The sequence below is a fragment of the Sciurus carolinensis genome, chromosome 3, assembly GCF_902686445.1.
Source record: "Sciurus carolinensis chromosome 3, mSciCar1.2, whole genome shotgun sequence".
Taxonomy (NCBI): domain Eukaryota; kingdom Metazoa; phylum Chordata; class Mammalia; order Rodentia; family Sciuridae; genus Sciurus; species Sciurus carolinensis.
The window spans coordinates 13,806,720-13,826,772 of NC_062215.1; the positions used below are offsets into that span (position 1 = coordinate 13,806,720).

The 20,053-nt window shown below is 41.7% G+C and overlaps 1 protein-coding gene across 1 annotated transcript in view; it reads left to right on the forward strand.

Moving 5' to 3' along the window:
* The first annotated feature begins 3,934 nt into the window (after positions 1 to 3,934).
* Positions 3,935 to 20,053, forward strand: part of Bptf (bromodomain PHD finger transcription factor) — a 135,573-nt gene continuing 119,454 nt past the window's right edge. Inside the window, 1 exon segment of the mRNA XM_047546629.1 lies at positions 3,935 to 4,779. Within this exon segment, the coding sequence (XP_047402585.1) occupies positions 4,152 to 4,779 (628 nt within the window). The 5' untranslated portion in view covers positions 3,935 to 4,151.

Sequence of the window (20,053 nt, forward strand, 5' to 3'; positions counted from 1 at the left end):
AGGGTAAAGCCGATGCATATATTATTAAGGTATGAGACTCTGACAGCCAGATGAGTGCCATTCACACCTCACTGTTGGCAAACAGTGGAAACACAATTCAACAAAATCACCCGTGTCACTTGGAATTAAAGGCAAGTCTCTAGATAAGTGGTTGTGGCCAAAGCTGGTGTGGTTTCTCTTGACAGTACTGGGTTCTCTGGATTTATATATACCTCATCTGCATATAATGCTTCATCCCATTTTGCAAGTGACCTGAAGCTTGCTAATGCTGAGCCACAAGGCAGAGCAGGAGGTTCTTCAGCAGATCCAGACTGCTGTGCAAGGAGCTCTGCTAATTGGGCCCCACGATCCAGGGTATCGCATGATCCTCCATGCACAGTTGAACTCTGGGTTGACAAACCCCCAAAGGAACATCACTATGCATCTGCTTAGAGTTTTGGAACCAAGTCTTGCTCTTTGGCTAATAACTATTCTTTTTGGAAACTGCTTTTAATTTGCCCCTGGGCCCTAACAAAGATGAAAAGTCAGATGACCATATACCTGCGTAGTTTACTGTGTACTGAGTATCTGTTCCACTTAGCCATAAAGTGCCCAGTAGCACTCCTTTCCCCAGGAAGTATGGTATATGCGAGCGGGTCTGAACAGGTTCTGGTGAAGCACAGATGTGGTGCAACGCCAAGCATGCTTGTTCTCACCTCATTATCTCGTTGCCACCACTCCCTCGATTCACACCATGTCCTTCTGGAGAATTCCCCATGACGAGGGGACTGAGGCGAATATTTGATTTAAGGATGGCATCAGCTGGACAGGGTAGAACTGCACTATGTGTTCTTGAAAGACAGAGACAAAAAGAAACCTTCCTAGTGGATGGAGGTTTGAGTTGTACTCTTCCATTCTCTTTGCCATGAGAAAGACTATTCAACCCAGGGACCAGGTGTCATGAACCTAGATTGGTGACAAGGAGGTTTGGGAATGAGGATGTAGAAGAACATCTCAGAGTAGACCTAGAGACTATTTGTGCCTCATATTGAACACTTATCAAAATGTTCTCATTGCTAAGGAAGTTTTAAGAAGCAAGTTGGGGGCTGGGGTTGAGCAGTGGAACACTTGCCTCGCATGCAGGAGGTCCTGGGTTTGATCCTCAGCACCACATAAAAATAAATACATAAGATAAAGGCATTGTGTCCATCTACAACTAAAAAAAGAAGGAAAAAAAGAGGAAGCAAGTGGATGAGAAGAGCCACCTGTGATGTAAATCAAGCTTCTCCTCTAGTCAAGTCAGTGCCTGCTTACTGGGGACCTGAACAAAATGGCAATAAGGCTGGGACTGAGGCTATGACAGGCTCATCATGGGTTTCTCCACATCAGGATGACCTGGCTATTGCCACTGTCAAGTGACCATTTTAAAAGGAATCATTATAATGGACTCTTTCTATCATGGAGGGACAGTGAGTCAGTTATCTTGGGAAAGTGCTTATACTGAATTTGGATCTGCTTTTCCTGCTAGCCAAGCTTTTACCAGCATCTCTCTATGTGAGTTTTCTGAATACCTAACTCAATAACATGGTATCTTATTCACCATGGTATTTGCTTAAGGAACTAACTTCACAGTGAAAGAAGACTGTCCTATTAGATTCACTAACCTTATTATTATTATTATTATTATTATTATTATTTTTTGCGATGCTGGGATTTGAACCCAGGGCCTTGGGCTTGCGAGGCAAGCACTCTACCGACTGAGCTATATCCCCAGCCCTCACTAACCTTATTGTGCACACCAACAACCAAAGTAGCTAGCTTCTTGGAACAGTGGAATGGCCTATGAAACATCAAGAATCTGAGCCAGATGGAAGGCAACAGCTTGAGAGCTTGGATTCCATTTGAAAGTCTATAAGTAAACTTATAGACTCTGGGTTGTAACTGTTCTATTTTTTTTTTTTTTTTTTTTTGTATAAGGAATTGGACCCAGGGGCACTTCTGAGTCACATTCCCCAGTCCTTTTTATATTTTGTTTTGTTACATTTGGTCTTGCTAAGTTAACATAGGGCCTACTAAATTGCTGAGTTTGGCTTTGAACTGGCAATCCTCCTGCCTCAGTCTCCCGAGCCGCTGGGGTTACCAGTGTGCCCCACGGCACCCTACTTGTACCACAATATTTTAACCAATCTGAAGGGTTTTAAAGAAGTTGACTTTTGCCAACATCTAAAAATCAAGAGATTTCATATGGAAACCACACTCTGATATTCTCTCGCCATTTAGGGCTACATTCCCATAGATGTCTTCATTAAACAAAACACGGGCACTTCCGTTTGCCAAAGCCATCACCTTGCCCGCTTTATGTATTTTCATTACTTATCTGGTTGGTGCTCAACCGAATTACAGTGAATGCATTTGGCAGTCAGTCCTTGTATTTTATTTATTTATTGGTACTGGGAATTGAATCCAGGGTGCTTTACCAGTAAGCTACATCCTTGGTCCTTTTTATTTTAAGACAGGATCCAAGTTGCTGAGGGTGGTCTGGAGAAATTTCGGGCCTCCTGTCTAACCCTCCGCAGTTGCCGAGTGTTGGACCTGGCTGTCGCTTGTATTTCAATTTACATTTCATATATGTGTATTTCATATATATGTATATTGTATATATGTATATTATATATATATGTATATTATAAAATTTTTTGTTGTAACCGGGGATTGAATCCAGGGGCGTTTAACCACTAAGCCACAACCTCGGCCCTTGTAATTTTTAAATTTAGAGACAGGATCTCACTGAGTTACTTAGAGCCTTGATAAATTGCTGAGGTTGGCTTTGAACTCCTGATCCTCCTGTCTCAGCCTCCCTAGCCGCTGGGATTATAGGTGGGTGAGGCTAGTCCGGCTTAATTTTCACTTCATGTACGTGTTCTATTCTCCTAAGTAGACTGTAGAAAGCCAATTAGTGGACTGAACCCTATTAAGTATTTTTCTTTAATTTGCTTTCTGGTTGTCTCATATTTCAATAGATATTAGTACCTGTTTATAAAACCTTTCTCTGATCCCCAGAGCTAACCTTGGCCCCCTGGGTTGAGTCCTACAGATTCGAGGTGTGAGCCTGCAATTTCGTCAACATGGTTCGTTCCAGGGGCCAAGTTGAGACCTAGTGACTTGTCAAGTAAATAAATTAGAGCTATTTTCCGATTATTACAAACATACAACACCTCGAAGTCGACTCGAGGCGGGATGCTCTTCCACCGTAAAGGAGAGCGAGGCAAGTTCTGGCCGAGTAGCAGAGTTCCTAGCTGGGACTTCGGGAAAGGGGAGGGGAGTGCGGAACGCAGCTGCGTTCAGGTTATCCCAGGCTTTCGGGAAGGGGACCCTCTGCCGCGATCCTGAGTGAACCTCCCTCCGGGCCGGCAGCCCCGGGCGTGGTTCCTGGCAGTCCCCCAGCAGTGGTCATTGGAACCAATTTCAGGGCTCTACCACCTAGCCTTCGGAGTTCACATTTCCGGGGGCTAGCCTCCCCGACCCCCAATTTCCCTCGGTCGCCGGCGCTGCCCAGCACGGCAAGTCGCTAGCTCGACCCCTCCGCGACAGCTTCTAGGGCTCCGGTTTCCCCACGGGGGCGCGAGGGGCATGATTATCTGGGGACTCTCCTGCCCTCCGGTACGAGTCGGGGAGGAGGCTGTGCAGCGTTCGGGCTCCAGCCGGGACCGGGTGGGGACTATGGTCCCCCGAGGCTTCCGGCTGGGGCAACTCGCGAGCGGCGCGCCCCTCTCCCAGCCGAGCCCCGGCGCCCGGCTCCCCGGCTCCCCGGCTCCCGGGCTCCCCGCCCCCGACTCGGCGCTCCCGCGCTCCCCCTAGCGGCCGCCGCGCGCCCTCGCTCCGTCCCAGGCTCGTCGGCGGCGCAGCTCACGTGACCGCGCTCCGGGCCTGCGGCCGCTGTCGGTTCCCCCAGTCACCGAGCGAGAGGGAAGAAACAAGATGGCGGCTGAAGGCGATCCGGAGTGGGGCCCCAGCAATTCGGACTGAGCCTTCTCCCTCCACCCGCTTCCGCCGGCCGGGCCCCTCCCGCCCGGCCGCGCCGGCCTCCCCACCCGGCCCCGGCGCCCCCCACCGCCCCCTGCGCCCGCCCCTCCCCCCTCCGCCTTCCCTTCTCCCCCCGCCGCGGCTCCGACATGAGGGGCCGGCGGGGCAGGCCGCCCAAGCAGCCCGCGGCTCCCGCTGCGGAGCGCTGAGCCCCGGCCCCGCCGCCGCCGCCGCCGCCGCCGCCCACGTCCGGACCCATCGGGGGGCTCCGCTCCCGGCACCGCGGCAGCAGCCGGGGCAGGTGGGCCGCCGCTCAGGCTGAGGTGGCGCCCAAGACGCGGCTGAGCTCGCCCAGGGGGGGCAGCAGTAGCCGGAGGAAGCCGCCGCCGCCGCCGCCGCCGGCCCCCCCCAGCACCAGCGCCCCGGGCCGGGGGGGGCGAGGAGGCGGGGGCGGCAGGACGGGGGGCGGGGGCGGCGGCGGCCACCTGGCCCGGACCACCCCGGCCCGCAGGGCCGTCAACAAAGTGGTGTACGATGACCACGAGAGCGAGGAGGAGGAGGAGGAGGAGGACATGGTCTCCGAGGAGGAGGAGGAAGAGGAGGAGGAGGACGGCGACGCCGAGGAGACCCAGGATTCCGAGGACGACGAGGAAGATGAGATGGAGGAGGACGACGATGACTCCGATTATCCGGAGGAGATGGAAGACGACGACGACGACGCCAGTTACTGTACGGAAAGCAGCTTCAGGAGCCATAGCACCTACAGCAGCACTCCAGGTACCCACCCCGGCCGGGCGCTGCAGACTCCTTCCTCACCTCCTCCCCCTCCCCCTCCCCCTCGCTCACTCCCTCTCGTGTGCACTGAGTGCATCCTGCTCCGGTCTCCCCCCACCCCCGCCCGCCCCCCAAACGGAGGGGAAATGCGACGACACATCAAGTGGCAAAAAACTAGATTTACAAGAGGAAAGAGGCGCATTGTTCAAAATGGAGATTGCATTGTTGCAGTTTGCAGGCCACACACTCGCTCGCTCTCTTTCTCACCCCCAGCCCCCCCTTTTCCTCTTCAAAATTTGTGCCAGTGCAGTGTCTCCACCGGGCAGGATTGAAACTTTGGCACACACACATCCATTGCGTTCATTTTTCTCCCCTTGTTTTGGTGTGGGCTTTTTGGAATGAAGGAAGCCTCTTGTTTTGCAAACCTCTTTGCATTTCTAATGTGGTTTCTTGTAGATTTTTATTGTCTATCTGTTCCTTAAAAGGGTATTAAGGATTTAGACAGTTTGTGGCACCCAAACACACAAAACATGCTTCCCTTCTCACCCCTGACTGTGCGGTTTAAAAATTATGTTAAGGAAATGATCAGTTGAGTTGGTAGGGGATTCTTATCTGGTGGTGTGTGTGTGTGTGTGTGTGTGTGTGTGTGTATGCAAGTGCTAATGGGCGTGTGCAACAGTTGTTGGTAAATGGTTGATTAAAAAACAAAGTCGAAAACCAAACCAAACCAAACCTAACGTGGTAATCCATTCGATTCAAAATCATTTTGGTTAAATCTAAAGTAAAATACAAAACCGCAGAAACGTGCATCCGGATGTGATCCTTGCTTTGTTTGGGAAATGCAAGTTCTGTGGCACCTGTTGCAGAAGATGTGCGGTTGATCATCCAGACATAATTGTTGAAGATGAACTTTTGAAGTCACAGCAGAAGTGTCAGATTTATTACAAAATGACTGTTTCTTTTCACTCTGTTTCTGAGGAAAAAGTCTTCCCTGGAACTGTAATGAATTTCTCTATGGTGAATTCTCTCCTGTTTTCTCACAGGAAAGTTTTTCAGGCTGGTGTTGAGATGCATTTTGTTAAAAAAAAAAAAAAAAAAAAAGCCACGTACAATTACTGCTTTGTTTTAAATACATAGTTGTAGTTTACTAAATTGTGAAAAAAACAACTTGTAGCAGCAACCTACCAGACTTTTCCTTTATATTTTTTATTAACCTGGATTAACTAAATTGGAATCCAGCTTTAAGAGCATTTACAAAATAGTTTTTGAGGAAATGGGAGGGTCTTAAGAAGGCAATTAATGTGTGTCCTGTCATTTTCTGAGAGACTAGGATAGTAGAAATGGTTACTTTGAAACATTTTTAATAATGCTTAAATTCTTATTGGGTAAGTGTGGGTATTAGTATTAAACCAGATGTAAACCCATTTAGATTGTCTTAACATCAAATAAGACAAGGTGAGTTTTGACTGAGAAGAATAGTTTCTTGTCTTCTTGGGGAGATGCTGGCCAGGAGAAGGAAGAAAACCATATCAAGTGTCAAGGGTTTATGTCTTGTATGTACAAGGGACTGTTTGCAAGGTTTCATTTATTGCCAATTTAGTTCTAGTATGTCTTTTATAGTAATAGGTTTTACTTTAAGAAATCACATGTCGATCATCGTTGTACCAAGAACCTGGAATTGAAACATGGAGACTGAATTACAGACACTAGGGAAAAAATTTTTTTCAAGTTAGAATTGAGGCATTTTGGCAGAGTAGTTCAGCTAACTTTAATTCCTACCTGAAGAAATTAAATAATATTTAAGAGTGATGGCTGTGCATATGCTGAATTAAATTATTGTGGCTAGTTGTTCTTTAAAACAAACGTGTATTTCTGATACTTCTGTGACATTTTGTTTTTAGTGACAGTTGTGACCTACCTTATAAACTTGTCCTGTGTTTATAGGAAATTGTTAATTTCTTAGGGGTAGACGTTTGTATGTACTCAGCATCTCCTGAGGGCGTGTTTTACACATAGCAGGTACCCATCAAAGATTGGTTGGACAAATTATTGTTAGTAGCTGAGAATTTGTAGTAAGTGAAGTTTTGATGAGTCACTTATTACATTATTATGCCATTGCTTAAATATTTTGAATTGAGGAAACTAACAATTGATCTCATTAAACTTTTTTTTTAAATATTTTTTTTAGATGTTGATTGACCTTTATTTTATTCATTTGTTTATATGCGGTGCTGAGAATCGAACTCAGTGCCTCATACATGCTCCGCCAGTGCTTGACCACTTAGCCACGACCCCAGCCCAATCTCATTAAATTTTGATAGACATTTTGACTAGTGAATGTTTCTAATAGCAGAGTTAACTGTTTTGAGCTGCTATTTCATATTGCTTCCCAGGCATTTTCCTTTTATTGGATGTGGCGTTAACTGGAATGTTTTGCCTTTTGGAACATATTCTCAAGATTATGGTAAAATGGATGTTACATTTTGTGTTCTGAACTTTTAGAATATGTCCACTGGCCTACAGTGAGTAACAATGCAGGGCAGTGAGTTGTTCAGGCTAAGGATTAGTTTCATTATCTGTATTTTCTGGGAGGAAGGCTGTCAGGTACATGTATATGTGTGTGGTTTAAGATATCACAAAGAAATAGAGTTGGTGGATATGAATTCTGTTGTACTATCAAGGCTAAAAGAGGAATATATTTTATTGATAATTTAGAATAAGTGGGTTAGTTTTTGTATTTTAGAATGTTGGCATAAGCACTATTAAATTCCTTGTATAAAAATAGCTTATTCATCTGTTGGGCACTTTGTAGTACTGTGTATCGAGTACTTTGAATATTTATTGATACAAAGACATTGGTTGACATTGCTAAAGCCATAGATTTAAAAAAGTATATTCACTGGAGATTAAATGTTTTCCTTAAAGAAGAAAACAATTTAAATGGATACCTAAGGTATTCCCATGATAAACATTATTGTAGGAATGTCAACTTGGAAATCATCTTATTTTGCTTAAACTAGAGACATTTGAATGAATAAAACTTTCATTATTTTTATTTATAAAATTTATTTTGGCCAATAGTCATACTTTGCTAATGCATTGAGAAAGATTATATAGAAAATTATTTTGAATAGGCATTTGCTAAAGTTTTCTTAGCACTCTGAAATTAAGCATTTGCTAATTTAAATGTTCTACTTGAAACATGGTTCTTGAATTTAACTTGTGTAAAATTTCTAAGAATACCTACCTGCAGTTTTGAAATTTGGAATCTCTGATAATGTCAGAAAGCAAAACCCCTGCCATTATACTGGGAGACTTAAAGATTATGTCCACAGTGGAGATCAGTGGCAGACATGCCTTGAAGGAACTGTAGATTCATCTGAAATAGAACTTGTTACTGGTTTGGCGATATTTATTCCCAGCAGTGTCAGCTAAATATCTTTTCAGTATACATGTAATTCCTGATTGCTACAAGTGAGGTACAAAGTGCAGAGGTGATTTAAAGGAAGGCAATATCATACTGGGTTAAGGGGGGTGGTGTGGGCAGATGCTTCCTGGATGGGTTTGTGGATTTAAGGACAGACTGAGGGAGGGAGTGAACAGCATGAGCTCAGGCACTGATAGTAACGTGTGGGCAGTTGGAAGAGCCTAAGCATGTGAATAGGAAATAAACTGTAAAGCTCCATTGTATGTCGTGTTGGGCAGTTCCTAGAGAAGCAGTCCAGAGCAATTTATTTCCTCCCTCGTTTGTTGAATAAGGCTTGTGCCAGATTGGTGATGTCAGGCTTTTTTTCACCTCCTGGAACACCCAAGGGATAGGCTGTATTCCCATCAGCACCATGCACAAGTGTGAATCACACCCACATCACTTCACTTCCCAAAGATACCACTGAGCCCTGGTGTAGCCCTTTCCCCCAAACTGAGAACTACCTGTGAGGTCGTCTGAAACCAAACCCCCCGACCCCTCCCCCCCAGTCCATTTCATATGTCTAATTTTGAGTACTGAGAATCAGTTAGAAGATCTGACAGCAGGGGGATAAGATGTCAGTGGTCTGCTAGGAAATTTAGCTTGGTTTCTGTGCAACAGGATGGATCTGAAGAGGATGTGATAATGGGTGGGATCTGGATGGATTTTGTAGCCTTGGGTGGAACATCTATCCAGAAGGCACTTCAGAATTCTCTGGGTCTTAATCTGTCAGAAGTGTAGAGTGAGAGTGGAAGCTTCACAGGTGCCTCTGAAAGGCAGCATGTGCAGTACCAGCAGGCAGGTCAAGATTATAAGGGATTCCCCTTATAATCTTCATTCAACACCATCTCTTTCCAGGTATGAGCACCTGAAGAGGTTAAACGTGAGAATTAAAAGAAAGGAAATGAGGGCCGGTAGAGTCATTAAAAAGTTGGGCAACATGATCTATGAATCGTATAGAGGTGTGTCCTAGGTTTGTGATAATAAATAGGTTTGCTCGATTGCTCTTCTGGTACTTGCCCATAGGCATGTTTGGAAATGGGTCTGTGTATTAAAACGTGTGCAGCAGGATTGGGGGAGTTAAGGCCAGGTGATCTGGTCTCTCCTGTTAGGTCTTCTTTTCCTCACTCCTCAAGACCCTGTTGTCCTCTCAGTGACTATAGCCCCTTGCAGGTGAGTATATGGGAGTGAGAGATTGGTGGGTAGTGATGGCCAGTGACAGCTGGGTGACAGCAGGAACAAATCCTAGCTGATGCCCTCTTTCTTCTCTGTTGCTTAGGCTCAAATCCCTCTTGCTGTGAGAAGTCTTCTTGGATTCTTCTTGCTCACCTTGGTCTCTTCTCCTTGAATGTCTGTTTATTGAGGTGATTATAGTCTTAGTTTTTTTTCTTTGTCTCTAGCTTAGTAGAGACCCTCGTTATTCTAACTTTTTTCACGTTTTTGGTTCTCTAAAAGGACAAAGCTTGGAAGTTTTTTTTTTTGGTAATGGGGATTCAACCAGGGTTGCTTTGCCACTGAACTACATTCCCACTTCTTTTTCTTTTTTTAATTTTGAGATGAGTCTCACTAAGTTGCCCAGATTGGCTTTAACTTGCACTTGTGATCCTCCTGCCACAACCTCCCTCCCAAATTGCTGGAATTATAGGCCTGTGCCACTGTGCCCAGTTGAAGGCAGAATATTTTTGAATTTACAAAGAAAAAAGGCAAAAAGCTTACACATGGAAAATGCACTTCAAAGACTGAAGGAAAATAATAAAGAATTAAAATGCACATTATTAGATATTGTTATGGTTCAGTTGTTTGTTGGTATATATCTAAAATTTTTTATTTCTTTTTGTTATATTATTCAAATAACTTTTTTTTTTTTTTTTTTGGTACCCGGGATATTGAACTCAGGGGCACTCAACCACTGAACCACATCCCCAGCCCTATTTTGTATTGACAGGGTCTCACTGAGTTTCTTAGCACCTTGCTGTTGCTGAGGCTGACTTTGAACTCTTGATTCTTGATTGATTGATTGATTCTTGAGTCTTGGCTTCCAGAGCTGCTGGAATTACAGGCGTGCCCCCTCTGCCCCACACATCCTCAGAAACATTTTTGATTACCCATAGTTTGCTGAAAAATTATTAACACAGTAACAGTAATAGCTAACATTTATTGGACATCTTCTAAATTGCTGATTCTTAAAACAATTTTTTTGATGCTGGGAGTCGAAACCCAGAGTCTTATGCATGTTAGATAAGCGCTTTACTACTGAGCTACATTCCCAATCCCCAAATTGAATTTTTTTTCTTTTGTTTTTTGGTACTGGGGATTGAATTCAGGGGCATTTTGTCATTGAGCTATCCCTAGTCCTTTTTATTTTGAAACAGGTTCTCACTAAGTTATTTAGGGTGTCTTCCCTAAGTTGCTGAAGCTGACCTCCAACTTGTGATTCTCCTACTTCAACCTCTCAAGTCACTGGGATTCTAGGTTTGTGCCACCATACCCAGCCCCCAAATTAATTTTTAAAATAACAACTTTATTGATATATAACTTACATATTATAACAAACTTTATCCTTTATATGTATATTAACTCTTGTGAATATACCAAAAACCCCCAAAGTGTGTGGTTTTGGTATAGTCACAAGAATAAATAACCATCAACACTGCCTGCTTCCAGAACATTTCTGTTACCCAAAAGAAACCCACACTTCCAGAAGTTACTCCTTGTTCTTTCCTCTTCCCACTTCTCTTTAACCACTAATCTACTTCCATTTTCTATTGATTTGCTTCTTCTGGACATTTCTTAGAAATGGAATCATAGTGAATGGGGTGCATGCCTGTCAAGATTTGTGCATGTTGTAGCAAGTATCAGTACTACGTTTAAATAGTATTTTCATTTTATATGAATATATGTTGCGCTTTTCTGTTTCATCAATTCATGGTCGTTTGTTTTCAGTTTTTGACTACGAAAAATGCCACTATGAACATTCATGTATATGTTTTTGTCTAGTTGTACGTTTTCATTTCTCTATACACACATACACACGTGTGTGTATACATATATGTGTGTATATATTTACTTAGGTGTGGAGTTGTTGAATCATTACAAATTAAAAAAAAAAAAACTTTGCTTTCTGTATGGGGGATTGAACTCAGTACCACTGAGCTACAGTCACATTCCCTTTTTATTTTTTATTTTGAGACAGGGTCTTGGTAAATTGTTGAGGTTGGCCTCAATTTGCAGCCCTCCTGCCTCAGCCTTCCTAGATGCTGGAATTACAGATGTGTGCCACCATACCTGGCTGCAAATTCAATATTTTTAAAAAAAATTTTTTAGATGTTGATGGACCTTTATTTTCTTCATTTATTTATATGTGGTGCTGAGAATCAAATCCAGTGCCTCACACATGCTAGGCAAGTGCTGTACCTTGAAGCCACAACCCCAGCCCACAAATTCAATATTGTTAGACCTACTTCAGCCAGGCCTGTTTCATTTGTTAATAATAGTTTCTTTCCTTTTTTTCTGTCCTGGTGCTGGGAATGGAACCCAGGACCTCACTCATGCTAGGCAAGTGCACTACCACTGAGCTATATCTGCAACTCTGTTTATAATTGTTTTTAAACAGAATTCTCTTAGGACAAAAGGCAGCTGGATTTTAAGTCTTCCTAAAGGTCTATGATTATTGGATTGCCTTCAGTCAGCTTGGGGAATTTATTCTAGAAGAATTTGCCTGATAAGGACCAGTATAAGTGGGATCATATGCTGATGTTCACACTTGTGTGTGGCAGGTATCAGGGGCATCTGTAATATATAAGCATACCACATAATTTAGTCTGTCATAATTTATGAGAATTTGGGGATTCTAGATGAGTCTTTTTGGATTTTCAGGGATCTAGAGAGGTGATTTGTGGCATAATGATTTAGGATAGAAACTGGAACCACATTTCATGAGTTTAAATCTGGGATCTGTTTTTTTTTTTTTTTTTTTTTTTTTTTTTTTTTTTTTTTAAGTACTGGTGCTTGAACCTAGGGGTCCTTAACCACTGAGCCACATCCCCAAGCCTTTTTATTTTTTGAGATAGTGTCTCATTGAGTTGTTTAAGACCTTGTCAATTTGCTGAACCTGGTCTTGAATTTGTGATCCTCCTGCCTCAGCCTCCCGAGTTGCTGGGATTACAGGCATGTGCCACTGTGCCTTGCAGTTGCTTAATTTTCTGTTTCACTTTTTTTATTTGTAAAATAGAGATATAGTACTGAATTCAATGTTTTATGAGTATTAAGTGGATTAATAATAATTGAAATGCCTAGAACTGTGCCTGGCAGAGTCAATGTTAGCTATTATTGTCTTGATCCACCCCACCCCCGAACTGCAGATGGCAATTCTTTGAAGATTGTTTACTGTATGGTAGTGAAGTAGTATTTTATTCTCTCAAATGCTGTCAACTGACTCATAAGATGTTACAAAATATTTTGAGGAACACCTTTAAGTAAAAATGCAGGTTAAAGTAGAGCTTTATTTCCCCCCCACTTTAATAGAAATGTTAAATGTTGCTCATTTAAAAATTTTAGTTCGCCTGACATTAGGTTTATTGCTCAACTATAACAATGAGGTGACCACTAGAAATGGGTTTATATAATTGTTCCATTTTTTAATAAAGTTTTTATCTACATAGTTAAAAAAGATAATCTGGATCATAGTAAACTGATTGTTTTTACTTAATATATGGCAAAATGTTTCCTATATCATTTTTTATTTGTCAAAGTAGTACATGAATATAGTTTAAATAAAACTGTTAAAAGTTTACGATAGGGGGGCTGGGGAGATAGCTCAGTTGGTAGAGTGCTTGCCTTGTAAGCACAAGGCCCTGAGTTCGATCCCCAGCACCCAAAAAAAAAAGTTTACGATAGGAGCCGGGGTTGTGCTCAGTGATAGAGCTCTTGCCTGGCACGTGTGAGGCATGGGTTTGATTCTCAGCACCACATACAAATAAATGAATAAAATAAATGTCCTTTGACAACTAAAAAAATATTTATAAAAAAAGTTTATGGGGGCTGGGGATATAGCTCAGTTGGTAGAGTGCTTGTGTTGCAAGCACAAGGCCCTGGGTTCAATCCCCAGCACCAAAAAAAATAAATAAATAAAATAAAAAATAAATAAATAAATAAAAAATAAAAAAAGTTTATGGCAAACAAAAGTAATTCCCTGCTGTACCTCTTCTCCCCTGAGGCTTCTCCAGAGGCCAGGGCTTTCTCTCCTGCAGCTGTTTTGTCCTGTTCTGTTTATCTGCGGTTTTTGCTATAGAATTTAAAAAAACACTATGCTCATTCGATTTATTGATTTTAGATATTTATTTCTTATTTGTTTAGTACCAGAGATTGAACCCAGGGGCACTTATACACTGAGCCACCAGGATTATAGGTGTGTGCCACCATACCCGGCCCAGACATTTATTTCTTTAACTTTGTTGTGGTAGATGAAGATTTAACCCTAATATAGTTCCCTTCACCCTCTCCTTATCCTCCTTTCATGGGGATAGTGTTGAGTTTTGGATAAATCATGAAGAATTGATTTTAGCTGTGCATAGTGGCACACATCTGTAATCCCAGTGACTTGGGAGGCTGAGGCAGGAGGATCACAAGTTCAAAGCCAGCCTTAGTAATTTAGTGAGGCACTAAGCTACTCAGTGAGACCCTGTCTTAAAATAAATTATTAAAAAAGCTGGGGATGTGGCTCACTGGATAAGTGCCCCTGGGTTTAATCCCTGGTACTAAAAACAAAAAAACAAACCCTAACTGATTATACCCGTATGACCTTTTGAATCAAGTAATGTATATGATTGTATTTTTTTTAAAGTTATTTTCCTTTTTTTTTCTTTTTTCATTTGCTTAATGTTCTGTGTTAACCCAGTTTGCTATCAAGTCTGTAAAATGTCATTGCTTATTATTTCTCAAACTTTCAAATGTGATAATTCTGTTTTTATTTATTGATCTCCCTTGTGCAGTCCCCAGCATTTCTCCTTTTGCTTGAACTGTTTGCTCTTTGGGTCTGTTGAACATTGCTCTGGGAATTATTGCTTCTCTCCCATGTTGATCCCTTGTCTTTGGTCTCATAACTTCTTTTTTGGGTCCTTTTTTTGCACAACCCCTAGTGCCTTCTTCAGAATGGTGGCACAAGAAGTAAACTTCTATCATTACATTACACGTGCGCAAACTTCCTTTTTTACTCTATTACTTGATGGATAGTTTGGCTGGGTATTGTGTCTTAAATTTTAAAAATCAGTTTCAGTTGGGGGGTTTGCTTTATTGTGTTCCAGCATTGTATATTGCTGTGGACAAGTCCAGTGCTATCTCATTACTTCTTTCATGTCTGACCTGCAGGCTCTTTTCGTGGTAATGGTACTGTAATTTTATATTCTATCGTGTGACTTTTTGCTTTTTTTGTTGTTGTGCTGGGTTGTTTGGATCTGGAGATTTGTGGCCTACTTCTATTATTTGATAATTATTTTCCCTCAAATTTGCTTAGTTCTGGAGCTCCTAGTTAGATGTTGGATCATCTAGACTGTTCTTTAGTTTCAGATCTTTTTTATTCTTTTTATATTTGTCCTTTTGGTCTGCTTTATGAAAAATTTCTCTTTATAGTCTAAGCCTTCCTTTTTAAAATTTTTTTTGTGGTGCTGGGGATTGAACCTAGGGCATTGCTATACCTTCTTTTGAATCAATTTTTATTTCAGCTACTAGGTATTTAATTTCCAAAAGCCGTTTTCTCTGTTCCTTTTTTATAGCATCCTGTTCATCTTATATTTCTCTGGGGACACCAATGATAATTTTCAAAAATTAGTGAAGTTCAATTTACACATACAGGGTGGGAGGGGTTAGTGTTAGGGTTAGAGTTAGGGTTAGGGAGGGGGGCAAGAATGGAGGAAGGAAGGACTGTATAGAGGGAAAAGAGGGGTGGGAGGGGTGAGAGGGAAGGGAAAAAATAACAGAATGAATCAAACAACATTACCCTATGTAAATTTATGATTACACAAATGGTATGCCTTTATGCCATGTACAAAGAGAAACAACATGTATCCCATTTGTTTACAATAAAAAAAATTTACACATACATTAAAATTCATCCTTATTAGTGTATGATTTTAAGTTTTGGCAAACAGTTATGTAAACACTAGAAGGTCCCATCATGACCCCACTTCCAAATTCCCTTGTGTCTTTTTTTTTTTTTTTTAAATTGTGGTACCTGGAGCCTCACACATACTAGGCAAGTGTTCAGCTATATCCCCAGTCCTTTTTTAAATTTTTTATTTCAAGACTAGAGTCTCATTAAATCACTGAGGATGGCCTTGAACTTGTGATCCTTCTGCCTCAACCTCCCAAAGAGCTGGAATTACATGCAAGTCCCTCCTTTCCCGGCCCTTGTGCTCCTCTAGTCAACTCCTACCTCTGACCTTTGACCAACTAATCTATTTTCTGTTCCTTTAATTTTGCCTTTCACTGAATGTTATAAATGAAATTATACACCATGTAGGCTTTTGAGTCCAATTTTTTTTATTATCTAGCATAATGCATTGGAAATTTGTCCAAGATAGTGCTCATATCAGTAGATCATCAGTTTTTTGACACTGAATAGTGTAGTTGGTTATGTGGGTGTACATCGGTTGGTTTACCCATTCACTAAGGAAATTTGGGTGTTTCCGGGCTTTTGGAGATTATGAATAAAGCTGCTCTAAACACAACTACAGTTTTGTGTGAACATAAATTTTCATTACTCATCAGTAAATAACTAGGAGTGGAATCACTGGATTATATGCTTAGTTTATTTCAACTGTTTTTTTAAGAAATTGGTCCTGGGTGTGGTGAGCATGCCTGTAACCCCAGCAACCCTGGAGGCTGAGGCAGGAGGATCGTAAGTTGGAAGTCAACCTCAACAACTTAGTGAGACCCTTAGTAACTTGAAGGGACCCTGTCTCAAAATAAAAAGGGTTGGGGAAGTAGCTTAGTAGTAAAGCACCCTTGGATACACTCCCATCCCCCAAAAAAGAAGTTGCCAAACTGTTTTCCAAAATAGTTTTACCATCTTATATTAGCAACAGCAATATATGAGAATTTCAGCCATTCTTATAGGTGTGTAGTGTTATGTTTCATTATGGTTTTCATGTATCATCCTAAGGTATTTTACATTTAATGAATGTGTTTATGCCAGTAATATATGAAAGCCCATTTCACCCAGAATTGATTGTTTAAAAACCATCTCTGGGGGCTGGGGAGATAGCTCAGTCGGTAGAGTGCTTGCCTTGCAAGCACAAGGCCCTGGGTTCGATCCCCAGCACCCAAAAAAAAAAAAAAAAAAAAAACCATCTCTGGCCATGTGTGTGGGCACATGCCTGTAATCCCAGCTACAGTGAGGAGGTGGTGAGGCAGCAGAATTGCAAGTTTGAGGTCCTCTGGGTCACTTAGTGAGACCCTGTATGAAAATTTAAAAAGAATAAAAAGGGGGTGGGACTAGGATTGTAGCTCAGAATCCTCCAGGGTTCAGTCCCCAGTGCTGCTGAAAACAAAAAACAAACCCAACTTTGCATTTAATAGGTTAAAAGTTCTGTTAGAATTTGTATTTCTTTGACTACTTCATTGATTTGTTCATTTATTAAAAAAAATACCTATTGAGTACATGCTGTGTTCCAGGTGCTGTCTCAGATACAGCAGTGAGTACCTCAGATTTGGCCCCTTCTCTAATGAAGTTTCTCCAGAAGCAGGACAGGCAGCCTGGGTGTCAGCAAGAGAACTGTTTCAAAAGGGGACAAGTAAATATAATGGAGTCAGCAGGGCTTGGAGAGAAGGCTTCCCTGAAGAAGTGATAGTTAAAATTAGAGTAACCAGGTTAAAGGAGGGGAGAGAGGGTTCTATACCCTGGGATCAACATGTGCAGTCGATGGGAGGGGAAAGCATGAGTACTTTAAGTAGGCATCATGTGATCAGATTTATGTTCTTTAAAAAATGTCTTTGGGCCAGGTGTGGTAGTGCACACCTCCCAACAAATTGGGAGGCTAAGACAGGAGGATCACAAGTACGAGGCCAACCTCAGCAATTTAGTGAGACCCTATCTCAAAATAAAAAATAAAAAGGCCTAAAAGGGCCTGAGGATATAGCTCAGTGATAAAGTGCCCCTGGGTTCAATCTCCCCTTGGGGTGGAGGTGGGGGTGGAGGGTGGCGACCCTCAAGTCTCTCTGTCTGTGGAATAGAGATTGAATTGGAGTGGTTCAGATTATAAAGGATTAAGGGAGCTAGACTGTTGTAGGTTGATATTGGTGGGAATGGAGGGAACTAATTCAGAAAATCAGGAGTTGGAATGGCTTCTTAGTGATGCACTGACTGGACTGGAGTATGGTGAGGGGGAAAAAGAAGACAAGGAAGAACTGACTTCTGGCTCTCCTGCATTTATGTTTCCTTGTTCTTATTTCTCATCACTTCAAATCTGATCTTCAGGTAAGACTGAATTCTTCGTAGTTCTCACAAACTATAGTTATTCTCTGCTGTGAATATTGCCTGCTGAAATATTGTCAGTCCAGTGGAATGTTCCATATGCACTTGAAAAGAGAGTGCATTCTATCATTGGGTGGAATAGTCCATTAAAGTTAATTAGGCCAGGTTCTTTGGTAGTGTTAAGATCTTCTGTGTCTTGCAGATTTTCAACTTGTTTTATTGATTCCTGGAGAGAGTAGTGTTAAGGTCCACAGCTGCTGTTAAGGATTTATGTCTTTCTTCTTGGAGTTCTATCAGTGTGCAGGTATTTTGAAACTGTTATCAAGGTCATAAACCTTTAGAAAGGTTTGTTTCATCCTCTTGATTATTTGATCCCTTTATTGTTTTGTCTTAATATGTTAAGACATTAGACTGTGAAGTAGCTGTTGATTATCTGGCACCTTCTTCCTTGGAACCTTCTTAGGGCTGGAGGGTCTCACCCAAGATCCCGCTTAGTGCCTGGCAGTCTCTAGTATGCAGAAGGCAGCATTGGGTAACTGTTGACTGGGTCAAAGAAAGCCTCTGGGTTCTTTTCACCCTCTAGTTCTAACTATTTAAGTTAATTAAAATGAAATTAAGCTTCTGTTTCCTCAGTGGCATTAAGTATGTTGCATGTGCTCAGTGGCCACATGTGGCTAGTGGCTTCTGTATTGCACCACACATTTGAATCATTTCATATTGTGCAGAAAGTTCTCTTAGACTGATTGTGGTAGTCACTGGCCTCTGTTAGTCCTGACATCTGTTTTCCTTTGGACTTTTCTTTGCCTCAAATCTTGTGCTACCTGGGTAGCCTCAGCATTCCGGCTGTGGTCCTCTGTCAAGATTGTTGGCCCAGTTTTGTGTATATGATGGTATCACATTTCTGTGGTAGGTGTTGGGGGTCTTTGAGATGCATGTACATTATTTGTTGTTCTTGGTGGTAGGGGTCAGGTGGGCGAAGAGGCAGTTAATAATGTTAGAAAGCCTGCCACAGTCCTGATAAAATTAAGGCAGATTTGGTAGTGTTAAAATCTTCTTCTTAAGATCTTATATACAGAACAGAAGGAAGGAAGGATTACAGTTCAGACTTGGTTGAAGAATTTAATGTGATAACTCAAACCATTGTGGTGGTGGATGTCTATAATCCCAGTGACTCCCGGAGGCTGAAGCAGGAGGATTGTAAATTTGAGGCCTGCCTTGGCAATTTAGCAAGACCCTCAGCAATTTAGTGAGACTCTGTCTCAAAGTAAAAAGGACTGGGCATGTAGCTCAGTGATAAAGTGCCACTGTGTTCAATCCCCAGCACATACCCACACACCCACACCCCCCAACCCACCCACACACACAGAAAAAGATGAGAGAATTCCTTCCTATGTTGTAAAATTAAAAGTTACAGTATATGAACCAAATTGTGAAATACTAGTGTGTCCTAGTATGCCAATATTTGTGGACTCTTTCATATGTGAAACCTCTTTCTCAAGAGTTACTGCCAAGTTGGGTGTGGTGGTTCATATAATCCCGTAATCTAAGTCACTTGGGAGGCTGAGGTAGGAGGATCACGAGTTTGAGACTAGCCTCAGCAATTTAGTAAGAACCTGTCTCAAAATAAAAAATAAAAAGGACTGGGGATGTAGCTTAGTGGTAAAGGGCCATTGGGTTCAGTTCCTGGTACCACACAAAGATAAATAAATGGTAACTGCCAAATTATTTAACGGTTTTCAAGGAAAATGCTTTTGTGACTTAAATGGTTAAGTTGCAGCCCTGGAACCTCCTGAAGTTTGCTAAGAAAGTTAATGTTTAGCTTCCTCTCCACTCATGGATATGTTCTGTAATTCACACACTGGAGACAGCCTGGCCAAGTGATTCACACTGAATGGCACTGTTCAGTAGGTGCGGTTTCTATATTTTACTGAAATATGGCTTCCTGCTTAATTTCAATATGTTCACATTACCTCCTTTGAGGTCTGTTTATAGTATATTATATTTATGGAACTTAAAAAGTATTTCAGAAATGTACATAATAATCAGTGTGGAATTTTTCTTGTCCTTTTTCCTTTCTAATGTGTGCACAACTATATTGAGACTTGTCTGAAGAAATAATCCAACATTTAAAATAGCTGATAAAATTTTAGCCCCTCCCATCAGTTCATTTTTCTGTTTTAGACATCAAATTATTTCACATACTTCTTAAACTCTTAGTACCTTTGTTTTTCTTCAACCATGACCATACTCATTTTTCAGAGTATTGTAAATAATGCACAATTTAACGTGATTTTTCTGTAATTTTGGATACATATTCAAATTTTTGAGTTTGAATTTTCCAG